Source organism: Cryptomeria japonica, chromosome 11 (assembly GCF_030272615.1).
Source record: "Cryptomeria japonica chromosome 11, Sugi_1.0, whole genome shotgun sequence".
NCBI classification, from domain to species: domain Eukaryota; kingdom Viridiplantae; phylum Streptophyta; class Pinopsida; order Cupressales; family Cupressaceae; genus Cryptomeria; species Cryptomeria japonica.
In genome coordinates this window covers 183,943,007-183,961,175 of record NC_081415.1, presented here as the reverse complement: position 1 = coordinate 183,961,175, position 18,169 = coordinate 183,943,007, and the positions used below count along the sequence as shown (strand labels likewise).

At 35.2% G+C, this 18,169-nt stretch overlaps 2 protein-coding genes across 2 annotated transcripts; both read left to right on the top strand.

Moving 5' to 3' along the window:
• Positions 1-939: 939 nt before the first annotated feature.
• On the top strand, positions 940-11,029 carry LOC131070631 (replication protein A 70 kDa DNA-binding subunit A-like). The gene is made up of 4 exons (XM_059213779.1): positions 940-1,078; positions 1,403-1,493; positions 3,618-3,702; positions 8,334-11,029. The coding sequence occupies exon 4, from the start codon at positions 9,320-9,322 to the stop codon at positions 10,736-10,738; it is 1,419 nt and encodes a 472-aa protein (XP_059069762.1). The 5' UTR covers positions 940-1,078; positions 1,403-1,493; positions 3,618-3,702; positions 8,334-9,319; the 3' UTR covers positions 10,739-11,029.
• A 2,284-nt stretch (positions 11,030-13,313) lies between these two features.
• Positions 13,314-17,906, top strand: LOC131860117 (uncharacterized). The gene has a single exon (XM_059214485.1). It carries the CDS (start codon positions 13,314-13,316, stop codon positions 17,904-17,906), a length of 4,593 nt encoding a protein of 1,530 aa, XP_059070468.1.
• The last annotated feature ends 263 nt before the right edge of the window (positions 17,907-18,169 follow it).

Sequence of the window (18,169 nt, the reverse complement as noted above, 5' to 3'; positions counted from 1 at the left end):
TTGTCAGAGCGTTACAAAGATTATATAATTTTAATTCTAATTTTAAAAAATCAAATCCTACTTTAATTAATTAAATATATTTTAATTCATTATAATTTAAATAAAAATTAATTTAAAATATATTAATAATAAGTGTAATTTATGCCAATAAAAAAAAAAAAGTGTAATTTAATCTACACAATTATAATATTAATTAACAACTTAGTCTTAAATCTAATTTTTAATCATTATTTTAAATCTATAAATAAAATCTTATTACTTTTACCCTTAATTTGAATTAATTTTGATAAGTAAAATCAATTTAAAAAATAAAATAAGACATAAAGCTAGAACTGTAAAAAGAAATAATAAAGATACTTAAAGTTTTACCCATTTGTTTTACCATACATTAAATTTATCCTTCATTTTTACCACATATTCTATCTTGTGTATATTTCAAAAATATGTTTCTATTTACTTCATGATCCAATGTTTAAAAGAGATGAACACCTAGGAAATTTAGAATATCAAAACTTGAAGGGACATCAAGTAAAACGGTTAAAAGAGAAGATTCGGTGATGTTTACCTAGCGAACCAAAATGTCACGGATTCCACTCCATTTTCACCCTGACTTGATAAATTTTTAAGCCGATAGGCTTTTTGTATGGGGGTTTCCTTGCCGGGAAAGTGTCAGCCATCCGGAAAAGCCATCGGGAAAAAAGGCGGGTTATAGTTCGCTTGTCGGAAAGTTGCCGCTTGCTTGTTAAGCCGATATTTATTTGACCGGACACACATTCATAAATACCATTTATTACTGGCAGTTGGAAACATTACTTCGCATGTTGCAAACTCGAAGGGTTTATTTCGCCGGGCATCAACTGGGCAATGGCATTTATTTCACGTGTTATCTTCGTAACCCCTGTACACTGCAGGTGCAGGCCAGTTCATCATTTCCTGATGTAACAATTAAGAAGCACGGAGTAGGGATTTAGCTCGTATTGTTTTTTGTTTAGCTCAATTTGAAGCAAGCCCTTGCATGGTGTTCTCACAGCATACATTTCTTCGAAAAGCTCAAACAGATTGAAGAAGGTACATACAGGTAACTTAAAAAATTTATTCTCCCTTCATTCGCAAGCAAGTTTTTGTTTGTCTTCCTGCATTTCATCAACGAAACCCTGCAATTACGGTTTTTACTTTCCATGATTAAAGGCGCAGTGTTGTCTCAGATTTCGTTTTGTAGATTTATAACAATTAGGAAAATAAATTGTAATGTTTCCCCTCATACGCAGGTAACTAGAATCTGTTTTTTTAATGCATTTTGTCTGCGAAACCCTGCAACTAGAATCAGGATAAAACATTGAGCACATTAGATGTTGTTGTATTGTCTTAACTTTCTTCTTCTGTTTGTGTTTGCTGGCGTCAGTACGCTCAAGCCCTTTACCAGACTCTATACGTCGCCAGCTTCATCGACAACTACCGACAGGAGCTCGCTACATACCCTGCTTTGACTACAGGTTACGTTCATTGTTTCTCTGATATCATTGCCAGAGCTTAATTTCCTGCAAATCTACAAGTTTGATTATAATATGTGTGCATTTATATTCAACTTTGAGTCCGAATTCTGGGTTATGTTGAATCTATAATCCGCCCAATTCGTTCATGTTAGACTTTGTTGTGCAGAAATCTTTCTACTCCAAGATTTAGAAACAGAGTATATATATTGTGATCCTTGTCTTCTACAATTTCGCCATTTGGATCCTTCGTTTGAAAATTTGTTTAAAGCATGAAATCTTTAGAGGGTGACTTATTTTTAATTGAGGTTTGAGTGGATTCAAAGAGCCGGACAATTCTTTCCTCGCCACATAAAGTTGGAATAGTTCTATGATTAACAGCAGATTATGTGGCTCTTCCAGTACATAACATGTCTTATGGAGATCTGAATATGCGGTTTTGCCATAGTTTTAGGTTTATGTTTATTCCATTCAATTAGATTTTAATACCAGACAAGTTTTCTGTGGATTTGAATTTTGGGTTTTACCGTAACTTATGTTTATTGTTTGCCTGATATCATTGCTAGAGCTTAATTTCCTGCAAATCTACAAGTTTGATTATAATATGTGTGCATTTATATTCAATTTTGAGTCCGAATTCTGAGTTATGTTGAATCTATAATCCGCCCAATTCGTTCATGTTAGACTTTGTTGTGCAGAAGTCTTTCTAGTCCAAGATTTAGAAACACAATATATATATTGTGATCCTTGTCTTCTACAATTTCGGCATTTGGATCCTTAGTTTGAAAATTTGTTTAAAGCACGAAATCTTTAGAGGGTGACTTATTTTTAATTGAGGTTTGAGTGGATTCAAAGAGCCGGAGAATTCTTTCCTCGCCACATAAAGTTGGAATAGTTCTATGATTTACAGCAGATTCTGTGGCTCTTCCAGTACATAACATGTCTTGTGGAGATCTGCATATGGGGTTTTGCCATAGTTTTAGGTTTATGTTTATTCCATTCAATTAACTTTTAATACCAGACAAGTTTTCTGTGGATTTGAATTTTGGGTTTTACCGTAACTTATGTTTTGTTTTTTTATATCATACCATTCAAGTAGGCTTTCAATGCTAAACATCTGTTATGATAATTTGAATTTGGGGCTTTGCTACAATTTTGCATTTAGTTTTCATCAGCTCAAGTATCAATATCTAACATGCCTTTAGGATTTGAATTTTGGGCTTTGCTATACTTTTGCATTCAGCTTCATTCCAGTCAATTGAGCTTTACAATATCACACGTGTCTTCCACAGATTTGAATTTTGGGGTTTTCTATAATTTTTCATTTAAGTTAATTCCATTCAACTAGGTTTTCTGTAACCACTATAGATAGACTTTCAACATAACCGACAAGTGATCTCCCACCAAGGATCTCCTATGCACAACAATAGAAGAATTTAATCAAGAATACTATATTTCTTCTATATATAAAGATTGTATTTTAATTCATCAATGCAATACTGTGCTTATCAGCAGTGTTGTTTGACAAAGCAAGCTAATGTAGTTGTGAAGTACAACAGATGTAATGCAATTGATTTTGAATTGTGATTATCAACAGTATTGTTTGTAGAAGCAAGCTAATGTCTACATTTTAGCATTATTTCATATTGTAAACAAATCACAAGTTGTTTGGATAGTAGAATAGTGACAATGTAGAGTTTGAACTATAGATCATGGAAGAGCAAAATGAAGAAATTCATAAAACTAAAAATAGTCATAGAGCTAAACTTATGAAATCGAACGACTGATCTAATAGAGCTAGAAAAAGAAATAGAAACAAGAAAATCGGTCACCATACCTACCAATGTCATACAAAATGTGTTAGCAGAGACGAGGCACATGAACTATTTGTTGAATGCCATAAGGTTTTCTCATCGATTTTTAACAATAAAAAAAACAAAAATAACTAGCATTTACTGTTTATTCATTATATTTTTTCTGGCATTCTATAAATTTATTGTTAAAAATTAGCTGATAAATCCTTCCAAAAAATTAAAAGAATTTCTTTGTGTTTTATTCATTACACAACATTCAAAAAACAAATGGTGTGCCTTGTCTCTACTAACACAGTTTGTATAATGTGTGTAGGTACACAACAAGTACAAGCAATATACAATATTACTAGGATTCATGCTTGAGGAAATACTTTTTGAACACATATCTTTGGCTATAGGTATGGTCGCTGCTTTTCTTTTTCCTATTCCTTCATTAACCTCTAGAACAATGCAAAAAACAATTTTAAGCACCCATTGAGGTGCATTTTCTATTCTTATCTCCAATTTTCGCTAACTAGAGAGACGTCAAAGCTATAAACAGTTGGTGCTTTTATTTCTACATAATCCGAATGTTGGTTATCCCATTCTTCATTATAGACTCTTAAAGATTCTAGCTGCACATGGAAAGCTGGTTGTCCCACCACCTGCATAACTAGTTTGTATTTAGTAGCCAGAACGGATAAACAAGTAGTCTTAAGAAGTCCACTGGAAACCAATCTCCCTGAGAACATTTCAATCTATATACAAAAAATCAACCTTAGAAAATGTATTTTCTATGTTCAAGGTTGAAATCATTCCAATTTTCCAGAGTAGTCTCTTTCCAGTTTCTGATATATTTTAAATTTGAAAACTGCAAATACACAATGAAAATTGCCATACCCATGTTGTATTGCTCGCCCAAGTTTCTAACTCAATATAATTGAACACTTTTTGCAATGGATCTTATCATAAATTAACATGGACTTGATTTCACTATGATTTATTCAAGTCCAAAACTTTTAATTACTCAACCATTGAGTTTTCCTATATCAGTAAATGATATAGTACACAGTGCAAGACTGGCAAGCCGAAGTCATAAAGTTTACTGATGTAGTGCACAGTGCAAGACTGGCAAACCAAAGCCATACAGTTAAAAACAAGATCTGGACTCTTAGAAACTTGGACCTAATACCATGCACCTCTGACAGTCAATCAATTTAGTTAAGGTGTGGAAACATAAATTTATATTTCATTTCTTTGCCATATAGATGACTCAAATAATTTTATAGGAATTATGTGCAACCACCTTCCTTCTCTTGTTGAAAGATTTGCCTGGGAGGTGCAGCATGAGAATCTCCAAACACAACTCCACAAGTCATGACAGATCCAGATATTGATTCAAGAACAACTTTTCAATCAACTCCATCCTCTTCTTCGAATATGAAAATTACTACCACCAAGAAGGTAATTTAATTCACTCAAATAAGAAAATGGCATCCAAGCATCATCTATTGCCGCCTCGCTTGTAAAATCTAATACTGCAACCCAAGAAAATAAGAAGAGTAAATGACAGATTTTTAATTGTTAGTCAAGAACTTTTGTTTACAACTTCGAATAATATAATGCAACGATTACTATATAAATTGACCTCAGAAGCTACTGTCAGCTTAAATGAATAAAATTTGCAATTATGAATGTGTATGTGTGAGCATACCTTAAATAGCTACACATTTTAAGTTTTGGGATTTATTTTTCATTAGCACCATGAAAAATATAACAAGCCAATTAAAAGGCAAAAAATTTACCTTCAATTTGCACAAACTAATAGGGAAGAGCTGAACCAAAAACATAATAATATCAATCTATCAAGCTTTGAATTATACACAATGTTTCTAAATAAATTTATTCAACCTAAATGCATGGTACCTATTAGAATGCCTAGCTTTATAATTCCATATACTAAAGAATTTGTAAGCTGTTTTAAGAGTGGGGCAAACAATGAACAGTTTCAAGAATAAGTGATGCTACAGGTAAAGCTAAAAGTTTAGAAACCTAAAAATGGTATGACGTCAAAACTACCTCTGAAAATAGCCAATGCTTAAAGATGAAGAGATCAATGCTTTTGGAGGGAAGAAAACATATCTGGTAATACAGATGATAGAACATAGTTAAATTTAGAGATATTTGTCAAACTCAAAGACATCCAAATATAATTGTTTTCCCCACACATATTTACAGGATTCGCTGAATCAAAAGCACACTTAAGACATTGGTGTGGGGCTTAAATCGCTGAGTTCAAAGCTCCTTAGGACTAAAAAGAATTAGTAAACTTCAAGATTGGTATGGCGGTTGCACATGGCGGGCTACAGATTTCCAGATCTGGTGACTGCAAACCCTAAACTGCAATACGTCTGATAATTACTACTACATAATTTAAGTGTTTCACATTCACGAAAAAGCAAAATAAAAAATGCAAACGAGCGAATTAAACCGATGTTTTTGGGTTTTCTTTAGGTTTGCTGCAATTTCACCCACTGATACGACATGCATTTATTCAACCTAAATGCATGGTACCTATTAGAATGCCTAGCTTTATAATTCCATATACTAAAGAATTTGTAAGTTGTTTTAAGAGTGGGGCAAACAATGAACAGTTTCAAGAATAAGTGATGCTACAGGTAAAGCTAAAAGTTTAGAAACCTAAAAATGGTATGACGTCAAAACTACCTCTGAAAATAGCCAATGCTTAAAGATGAAGAGATCAATGCTTTTGGAGGGAAGAAAACATATCTGGTAATACAGATGATAGAACATAGTTAAATTTAGAGATATTTGTCAAACTCAAAGACATCCAAATATAATTGTTTTCCCCACACATATTTACAGGATTCGCTGAATCAAAAGCACACTTAAGACATTGGTGTGGGGCTTAAATCGCTGAGTTCAAAGCTCCTTAGGACTAAAAAGAATTAGTAAACTTCAAGATTGGTATGGCGGTTGCACATGGCGGGCTACAGATTTCCAGATCTGGTGACTGCAAACCCTAAACTGCAATACGTCTGATAATTACTACTACATAATTTAAGTGTTTCACATTCACGAAAAAGCAAAATAAAAATGCAAACGAGCGAATTAAACCGATGTTTTTGGGTTTTCTTTAGGTTTGCTGCAATTTCACCCACTGATACGACATGGGTTTAAACCATAGCAAGCAAAATGGCATTGTGCAGTTACCTTCTCTTCTGTAAACTGCAACAAAATAACCAACAGGGATGTACCCCAATGTTATTAACAAGTTTTAATACAGGGTCTCCATGAAGGCAACAGACTTCCATGAACTATTCTATCACCCAACAAATTAATATACTCTACTGTGATAATAAAATCTGTATGGTTCTGTTTAACATTCCTGTATAAGAGGCAAATTTAAAACATGCATGTTTAGTAAATTTTTGAAATTGCATAGCTTGCAGATACCTTTGTTCTTACGATTTTATCGATGGCTAAATCCGCCACTATTGCCCTGTGGTTTAACTTCTATGCCAATTTTCTCATACTTTGATTATTATTTTATTTCGTTTGACGATGGTTATCTTGATACTTATGACTGTTAAGCTCACTAAATTTTAGAGAAGCACTCAGTACCACAGAACTTAAACATGATAATAGGTCACTAAGATGGTAAGATGACATCATATTTCAATTCTTCTACATTGTTTTGACATAAGCTTTTTAATGGTTATTCAAGTCGGTTACGTCCCTCTCAACTAAAAAAGTAAAGCTTGCGATAAACCAATCTGATAGAACATCCAATGCAGAGTCAATTCATTGTTTGTGAAACCCAAAGCTCATACACAATCTTTTTTGAAATATTTGTGTACCTTTTTTTTGCAAATTCACAGTCTACATTGAGGTGGTGTATACATTTCTTACCTTACAATGTAACGGCTATTAGAAAGTGCCCTTAAGACTGATATCTCCCTTAGTGTGCTGACAGAAACTCCCTCATCATTATTCTCGATCTTGAGCTTCTTAAGCGCAAAAAACTGACCTGTGTTAATGTCCTTCACTTTGTATACCTTACCATAAGTTCCTTCTCCAATTGCTCAATCTTCTCCAAGTTCTCGTAAACTTCCATTTTCTTTTCCTTCTTAGAAATGGCCATGACTCCGAAGATTGCAGGTTTTAAATTGTGAAAATCTGCTTAAGTTAAAGCATGAAGGAATATTTCTATAGAAGAAGAATGGACAAGGAATTAAGAGTTTTAGGATTTGCCACTTATACCTCTGTAATGTTGAACCGTATGTCTTCCAGTGAAAAAAAAATACAGAATATCAAAAGGCACACTTATTGACCATTTAATTTTAAATTCGGACAGCATTGCATGTCTTAAGATTTGTGAATTAATTATACCCATCGATCGCTACGAAACTGGCCCTGCAACTAAATACTCTGAACATCGTACATTTAGCGAGCTATGGAATAAATTTAACTTTGTTCGCATTTAATGTGCATCCTTAAATAGCTCGCAACACCAAATACAAAATTCATTCTACTTCATTAATTTCATCTGATGTAGCTTATCACGTCGGAATATAATTGTTTTTTTCACGCATATTTAGAGAATTCATCGAATCAAAAAATACACTTGAGACAAATATGCTATACTAATGTGCCATAAATACATCACGAAGTAACCAACACGGATGTAGTCAACTAAACCTAAATATTGAACATTTGTGCATATATAAGTAATTAGAAATTTACTGGAGTCTAAAAAGCATTTATTGTATCTATGCAGCACTTGTTTTATCACTGATTAGAGCGTTTTCTATTTTTCCTTTCACTAAAACTCTTTGAAAGCAGACAAACCTATTCCAAGTATTCTTGATAAGAGCTTGTCTTCAAACTATACATATACATTGCTGATTGTAACTTTGAAATTTCATTGCGATCTCGTTGGACTGCAGATTTTCTCTTGATCCCAAGTACAATATGAGTTGTGCTGACCGTTAAAATATATTCGCTTGTTTTAATTGTTGTGACATAGACTCACTATTTCACCGTTCAAAACCCCATTCCTCATCTCTCAAACACAGTGGCCACCATGTCATCTCCGATGGCCTCTCCTGCTGCCTCGCAACAACCTTCTACAGAAACTTCGGTGAGCTTGTTTATACATTTGTTTTCTCTTATTCATCTTATTTACAAAGATTATATCTCTATTTGTTCTTTTATTTTCCGTAGACTTCTCATCCATCAATGCAAGTGCATATACCAACATGTGTCGCTGCTTGAACTATTTTTTTGCACCTGTTTACGTATTTATATATATAAATAGATTGAAACAGATGTTCTCTACATTGTCCTTGTGCATTTGTATGCTCCAATACATCAATCTATAATCTGTCCATGCACACAAAAAAAAACCTGTAAACAAAAACACACATAGCTAGTAATACAAATTGGAAGCTTAAACAAAAAAAGGGCTGTCATGCCCATGCCAATGCGTATGAATGTACATGACCTTGTGTATCTATTTGGTTGTCTTCTATTATCCTTGTAGGAAGTGGAACAACATCTACAATTGACCCCACATGCACTGCTCTGCATCAACGCTGGGGATGATGTCCCCTCTCCACTGCTTCAGCTTTTGTCTTTTGAAAAATTGATAGACGATGAAAATGACAATGCCCGATATAAGGTTGTTTTGTCTGATGCCACACACATGCAATTGGCGATCCTCCCACCTAAGTATAGTGGTTTGCTGCTTTCAGAGACATTAAAGATTGGCACTATCCTATCATTGACAGCCTATGCTTGTAGAAATGTTTGGAACTCAAGGTATGGCCCTCTATATGTTATGTTGGTTTCTTCTTGCCTTTTCAAATCCCCCTTTCCACACTATCCAGCTTATTCAACCTCTTATTTTGCTCTTTTTACAGGACTATAATAATATTCAGCCTTGCTGTCAAATTTACCAATTCTCCATTGCTTGGGAAACCTAGATATCTGTTTAAAGAGCAAGAACAACAAATGTTGGGTCGAGACGCACCTGCCACAACTAAACGATCCCTTAAATTTGGAATTCACCTCCCACCTGTGCAGCACGAATCTTCTGTTAATATCAGCCCGATTAAAGCCTTGAACCCCTTCCAAAATAAATGGACAATAAAGGGGCGTGTGACAAACAAGAGGAAGATGCATCAATACAGTACACCAAAGTCCACTGGCCAAGTATTTAGCTTTGACATGATAGATAGTGAAGGTACTGAAATTAGGATAACTTGCTTTGGCGATGTAGCAGAAATGCATTATCATAGGGTTGAACCAGGAACATATTATACTGTGTCAAAAGGTTGCGTTAAAGAAGCTAACACTAAATGGAATAAGCTTAACAGCCATCTTGAGATAACTTTGGACAACAATTCAATATTGAAGCGTTGTGATGATGTTGTTGAATGTGAAGCAAATAATTCTCAATTCACACCAATCAATGAAATTACATACTGCACCAACAACACTTTAGTTGATGTTATTGGTATTGTAGTTGCTGTTGGAGAACCCTCATTAATTCGCAGGAAGGATGGAAGCGAAGTAACAAAGAGAATTGTAAAAATAAATGATGCCTCAGCTTTTACTATCGATGTTAACTTATGGGGAGAAACATGGCAAGGGCTAGGTGAAGATTTGAAGAGCATGCACACAACCCAAGCAGCTGTTGTCCTTGCAGTCAGAAATGCTCGTGTTGGTTATTTCAATGGAAAGGTGGTCAACACAACCACAGCAACAACCCTAAATATAAACCCTTCTATACCTGAAACAGAGACACTTATGTCAAGAGGAAAGATTTCAGATGCCCTTCTACCGCAATCATGTGTTGCTGGCCAGCTTAACTCACAGTACAGTAGAATGACAATCACAGCTGTTTTAGAGCGTACAAGTGTTCTCTCTGAAACAGTTGAAACTACTATTAGGGCTGTTGTGAGAATCATTAAAACTGATTCTTTTTGCTATCCAGCCTGCCCTTTGAAATTTAATGGAAAAGAATGTAAAAAGAAATGCACCCAGCAAAGTGATAATCAATGGTTTTGTTCAAGATGTCAAACTGCTGTGCCAGAATGCAATTACAAATACTTATTGCAGATGAAGCTCCAAGATCATACAGGGGCTCTTTGGGCTACTGCCTTTGACGAGGTTGGCACAAATATACTGCAAATATCTGCCAAGGAGCTTTACATGCTGCAGTACGATTTGACTACACAAAAAACGCCTCAGTCCATTATCAAGCATGTCCTTTTGTCTTCCTTTGTTTTCACACTCTCTATTACAACAGACATGTACAATTCAGAACCCAGGCTCAAAGCAACGATAACCAAAGTTGCCAGAATTGATTACCAGACTGAAAATGCTCTTTTGCTTGCAGAGATTGCTCAAATGACTACAACTGCATAGTTCCAAACCAATTGGATAGTGATGCTTTCCACGTGCCTTTTGATCTTCATACAATATATAGCTTGTTCCTAGTTTTTAGTGGTCATTGACAAACAGAACTAAATTATCAGTCATTGTCTATATCGACACTATCTAAAGTACTTTTTGGCCTGCCTAGGACTTTTGGATTTTGACATTGCTTTTGTTCTGTCATGCTACCAATCATACAAAAAAAAATCAAATGCAGTTTCCCTTCTTTCCAGCTTATTATCTTAGATCCTTTTGTACCTTTTTATGTTATGTCATTATTGAACAACCATGTTTGCCAAAAACACTTGTTTTTTATAACTATATTTATACTATGCTGTACAAATATGATAAGAAACAAACCATACAGATTACACATTGACGCAAACATTAAAACAAGAACCAATAGCTCCAACCTATGTTGTTTTAACACATTTCCTGATCTCAAAATCATGATTTCTATATTGTACTATTTCACCACGCTTTCCCTGCCCATTTCACATTATAATCTGCAATGTCAATATCTTGTACAATGTTGTTTTATGTTTATTGTTATTATATATTCAAAGCATTTTGTTGACCTGTCTCTTTCTTTTATTGTAATATTTTGAATCCTTTTAGATACGTTTTGATACTTGGTCCAGACACACTTATGCTTCTCATTAATGTTGAACTGTAAATTACAATGCAAGTTTTGACCTTCCAACAGCTTTCATATTCTTCTTTGTATTCATTCAATTTATGTAAATGTTTGTTGCCTTGTATGTTCTCTCCAATATTTACCGCCATGCATAAAGATAAATATCTCCATTTATGTATCACGATATACAAAGATACATATAGATTTCTATGTGCATTTACATATATTTCCATACACATACATGCATACATATGGTCCTCCACAGCTGCATACTCACATACATACAACCATATATGCATCTCTATACATGTACATACAAAGGAAGGCATTCACAACAGATATATATACACATGAACAATCTTATATATCTTGAAAGTTATGTGCCTGCATACATAAGTAAATCCATCTGCAACATCTTTTTTATGTGCATGTATGCACCACTGCATAAATGATTGTATGTATGTTCTTGTGCTTCTGTATAGAAATACATACGCATGTATGTGTATATCATGAAAATTGGTATATACATTTATAAAGAAAAACCATACAAGCACATTGTGACATAGCTGCAAAGTGCCACACACCTATAAACATGTTCACACAAAGGAAGCCACTCACGGTGAATAGATATGAACATACACAACATTGTGTCTCTTGAAAGTTATGTACCTACATATGTAAGTAACCTTGTCTCTAGCCATATTCTTTTATGTGCATACATGTCTCAATGCATGTATACTTATCTGTATGGTCATGTGCTTCAACTTTGTGCAAAAATATTTAACATGTACAATTCAAAGATTGCATCGAACAGAAGTTTCAAATGTAACTATATAGATTGCAACATAGACACTATCTTTACCGGTTCTTTCTTGCACACTCAATATCTTGTACAATGTTCTTTTATCTTTATTGTTATTATATATTCAAAGCATTTTCTTGACCTGTCTCTTTCTTTTATTGTAATATTTTGAATCCTTTTAGATACGTTTTGATACTTGGTCCAGACACACTTATGCATCTCATTAATGTTGAACTGTAAATTAAAATGCAAGTTTTGAGCTTCCAACAACTTTCGTATTCTTCTTTGTATTCATTCAATTTATGTAAATGTTTGTTGCCTTATATGTTCTCTCCAATATTTTACTGCCATCCATAAAGATAAATATCCCCATTTATGTATCACGATATACAAAGATACATATAGATTTCTATGTGCATTTACATATATTTCCATACACATACATGCATACATATGGTCCTCCACAGCTGCATACTCACATACATACAACCATATATGCATCTCTATACATGTACATACAAAGGAAGGCATTCAGAACAGATATATATACACATGAACAATCTTATATATCTTGAAAGTTATGTGCCTGCATACACAAGTAAATCCATCTGCAACATCTTTTTTATGTGCATGTATGCACCACTGCATAAATGATTGTATGTATGTGCTTGTGCTTCTGTATAGAAATATGTACACATGTATGTGTATATCATGAAAATTGGTATATACATTTATAAAGGAAAACCATACAAACACATTTTGACATAGCTGCAAAGTACCACACACCTATAAACATGCTCACACAAAGGAAGCCACTCACGGTGCATAGATATCAACATACACAACATTGTGTCTCTTCAAAGTTATGTACCTACATATGTAAGGAACCTTGTCTCTAGGCATATTCTTTTATGTGCATACATGTCTCAATGCATGTACAGTTACCTGTATGGTCATGTGCTTAATCTTTGTGCAAAAGTATTTAACATGTGCAATTAAAAGATTGCATCAAACAGAAGTTTCAAATGTAACTATATAGATTACACCATAGACACTATCTTTACCGGTTGTTTCTTGCACACTCAACATCTTATATGCTGCGTTCATTTAAATTCTCTTAAATATTAATGCAGAACACACCACAAGGATGCAATCTTAGGAAAGCGAAAAAAAGAGAACAGAATTGTCGCTATTATGCACAACATAGAGAACAAATCTCTAAAAAGCGTCGCCTGGAGCGAATGAAACACAAAATGCTCTTGCCTACACCTCCACCATGCAACACCCCACAGATGATCAATTCAGATTCGCCTATTTTGAATCAAAGCCTTCCTTTCTCATCTGGCCAGACCAGTATTGTATCAGAGCAAATAGAACAACCTTCATTTCATAGTAGCAAGCTACAACAGAAACATCTAACACAAAACAGGCAACCTCTACACCATCAGACAATATTGCAGCCTGCAACAACACAACAATGCACAACAAATTGTTTCTCTTCTGTGCAGTACATTCAAGCATTGCAAGCCTTCCGCCATCGCATTGATTCGCTGTCCATGCTTCAAACATGTAGTATTTGTAAGGAAAGATATATTGGAATGCTGCTATGCAGGAACCAACAACCCATTATTTGTTCAAGATGCTTTTCTGAAAATGGTGTTCATCGTTTCTCCTTGGCAAATAACTTAGACCCAGGTGAGCAACCTGTTGTCTTAAAAAAACTTACCCAAGTAGAAGAGATGCTTATAGCTAGGGTTGCTCCTCTTTTGCAAGTCAGACATGGAAAAGGTGGCCAATACAAATATTCTGGTCACACAATAAGTTTCCCCCAAGATATTTCAGAAATTGCAAAGCTTTTGCCACGAAGACTAAAAGACCTTGAAGTTCTTATTGTCCATCGAAGTAATATACAAGGCACAAAATATGATTGTTATGTGAATAAATTCCATGTTATGGATGCATTGAGCTATAAAATACAACATGACCAGTACTATAATGATGTTGTCATAGACTTTGATGCTGTCAACCTGCTTCCTAATACTACAACAGATATATCAAATATGCTACGCTCTTTAGAAGAGCATACTAATGTAACAGGTATTCCACCAACAGAAGACCTCCTGGACAATTACAATGAATATGATGCAAATATGTCATCATCTTTTGTTCCAAAACTGCCTCCTCCACCCCGCGAACTAGATACAGTTAAGAGAACCTTGCAGTTAGATGTTGATACTAATAATAATATCCCTTGGCCTGAAATAAACTTGTCTCCGATAAATGAATATAATACAATAGGCTTGTTAGGCATGGCATTCCCAACCCTTTTCCCATCTGGAGTTGCACTTCCACTACAGCCACGTATCAAGCATGTTTATTTACATGAATATGCTCTCCACTTACTTAGATATGCTGATCAAAGATTTGGGCAGCATGTTAGATTCCGGTATTATATTTACAATCTAATTATGAGACATCGTTCGCAACAATCTGCAGCTATCTTCATTAAAACTAATTTGGGAGAGTCTGTCCCAACCACTATCGAAGCACTCCATGGACGATTGCAAAACACTCCTGATGATCAGCTGCCTAACCAATTGTTGCGCTTTGGCGCAACTCTTCGAGGCACCCGTGCATATTGGCGTAAATCTAGAAAAGAGCTCGCTGCAATGATCTCCCAATTGGGGCCCCCAACACTGTTCTTTACATTAAGTTCAGCTGATACCAAATGGCCTGATTTGCATAGGCTCTTCTCTGAAAATGATGGCCAAACCACACAGTTTACAAGAAAACAACTTACAGACCATGTGATCTGCAATCCACATATAACAGCATTATACCTTCACAACAGATTTGCAATATTTCGTGAAGAAATTATTCAAAAGTTGTTCCAAGCAAAGGATCATTGGTATAGGTATGAATGGCAACATCGAGGCTCAGCCCATATTCATGGCTTCTTATGGCTCCCTGGAGCACCAAATATGGAGACCATTAATTGGACAGATGATAATGAGGTGCAAATGGCAAAAACTTTCTTCGACCAATATGTTTCTGCTTGGAACCCTCGCATTGCAGCAGACCGCATGAATGCAATGCCGTACACTGCAATGGATGACCCTTGCCTAGCTGATACAAAAAAAAACTTCACCATGGATGCTGCATTGGATTATGAAGCATTGCTTAATACTTTACAGAGACACACAAAATGTACAGAACAAACATGCCTCAAGAAAAAAGGTCCCACATTTGAATGTCGTTACAAAGCTCCATGGGTTCAACAAGAGATGTCTACATTGACAGTTGACAATGACAACAACCCATGCTATAAACCTGCAAGGAATGATGATCGTTTAAATATTCATAATCCTTGGATGCTTTCACTATGGAGGGCTAATATCGATTGTCAACCAGTCACTTCAAAAAAAGCTGTCCTCCAATACATTTCAAAGTATGCTTCAAAATCAGAAAACAAATCGCAATCCTATATTGAAATGCTGAAAACAATACTAAATACAAGTAAATCTGAAGATAGCATTTTATTAACATATCAGAAATTTATGATGGGCATAGTAGTAGACCGTGATATCAGTGCACAAGAAACTTGCCATATGTTACAGAAATTGCCTCTTCTAAGTTGTAGCCGACAATTTGTCTCTCTAAATGTTGGCAGAAAAATACTGCACCGTGTCATAAAATCAGATAATGGAGCTGACCTTTCCACAACTTATATCCATGCTTATATGCAGCGCCCTTTTGAATTAAATGCAACAAATTTGCTACAATCAGCACAAGGGTTTTCCTATAATTCTCAACGCAAAAAAACAAAATGGCACATCAGGGATAAAAAAGCAATTGTGACTGTATATCCTCAGTTTACAGAGCCTCCAAATGAAGATACCAATCAGTTTGAGATTTTTTGTTTGTCTGAATTGCTGCTATACAAACCATTCCGTGACATCCCAACTGAAATAGGAGCTTCAAAGGAACAAATTATAAAAAATTGGAAAAACTTTAAAAAGACAAATTACAACCGTTTGGGAAATCAACAAATTATAGATGATTGCACCCTTCCAAACGAAGATGACAGTGACAATAATGGTTCCCAACATCAAGATGATACAAATCTGTACGAGTGGGAGCAGCTCTCACAAATGGGAGCTTCAAATAACTTTGTCCAGAATGATCTGCAAATGCTAGGCCGTCGTGATTACGATATTAGCCACTTTTGGGGAGCAACTGTTGTGGTTGATCAACTAGACTCCACTGCCCTTCAGTTCATACCTACAAGCAAGCTAAAATCCCAACACACTAGCATGCAAATCTCCAGCCAAGACACAAAAAAAAACCAGCTATCGCCTCAGCAAAAAGTTGCGCTCAACATCATTCTACAACATCATAATAATCAATCTGCAACAACACCTTTACGAATGATTGTTCAAGGCACTGCTGGCACTGGTAAATCATTTTTAATAGATTGTATTAGAAGAGAATTAAACATATCTCCACCTATGGCGGAAAACCCATTACTTGTTTTAGCACCAACAGGAGTTGCTGCTTTTAATATACAAGCGACAACAATCCATGCAGGGTTGCGCATACCTATAAGAGAAATGCATCCTTTGACAGGGCAATCATTAATGACATTGCAAGAGCAATTGAAACATATCAAATATATTCTGATAGACGAAATGAGCTTTTTGGGCCCGAAACTACTACTTAAGATAGATAACCGTTTACGCCAAGCATTCCCTAACAAACAACATGACATCTTTGGTGGCATGTCCATGATTCTTGTTGGTGATCTTGCTCAGCTTCCCCCTGTTATGGATAAACCTATATATGCTTCACACTCTACAGCCCTCAGTTTATGGCATTCTTTTACTATTGTCATAACATTGGACACTATTTTCCGCCAGCAAGGTGCATCTATAAGACAACAACAATTCAGAGCACTTCTTCACAACTTAAGAAACGCTCAAGCACTCCAACATGATTGGCAGTTTCTAATGTGCCAGACAAATGCAACATTAACTATTCAACAAAAGAAAGATTTCAACTCTTCAATCCACTTGTTTGCAACAAATGAATCTGCACGCTTGCATAACAGGAAAATGCTCAAAGAATTAAATTTGCCTGTCGCTCTAAGTTTAGCTAAAATTGCTAAGCAAACAAATACTGAATATGACACCAATGAACAGCTACCATTGGAAGTATTACTTTCTATTGATCAGCAAGTGATGTTAATAGCTAACTTGTGGATCAAAGTTGGCCTTGTTAATGGTGCTATTGGTCTCATAAAACAAATTGTATATGAAAACAATACAAAACCACCAGACTTACCAAAATATGTGGTTGTCCAATTCAATGATTATAATGGTCCTCCATGGGATATAGCACATCCAAAAGATATACCCATTTTGCCAATAACGCGAGGTAGGCGTACGCAAGTGCCTTTAACAATGTCTTGGGCCATCACTATTCACAAATCCCAAGGTCTTACATTAGATACAGCTACCATTGACATAGGTAATACTGAAAAGCAAGGCCTCACATTCACAGCTATTTCCAGAGTCAAGACAATTGATGGAATACGGATCGAACCACCATTCTCTTTTGAAAGGTTTTCCAAACTGCAAAATAATCCTTACACAACCATTAGAAAGAAAGAAGAAACTCGTTTGCAGCTACTCTCTGCGCAAACAGATATCTATTCACCTTAAAAACTTTTGCTCCAAAACCATCTTTCTTACATTCCACTACTTTCAACAAGGTAATTACAATTTTACATTGTCATACCTCTTCACAACATGCACTTTCTTAATCGTCCCTCATACTAACTCTTTTTCCCTCGCTGTTCATTTTAGATTTCATTCATTCTAAGACATCCTCCACGCTACATTGAACACCACACACAAGCCTTCCTATCTATACACGCTTCAATAATTGTCTACAGATATCTCAGGTATAATACAACTGCAATGCA

Coding starts and splice junctions, on each gene's coding strand:
- LOC131860117 (XM_059214485.1), top strand. CDS start 13,314: ATGCAGAACACACCACAAGGATGCAATCTTAGGAAAGCGAAAAAAAGA.
- LOC131070631 (XM_059213779.1), top strand. CDS start 9,320: ATGTTGGGTCGAGACGCACCTGCCACAACTAAACGATCCCTTAAATTT.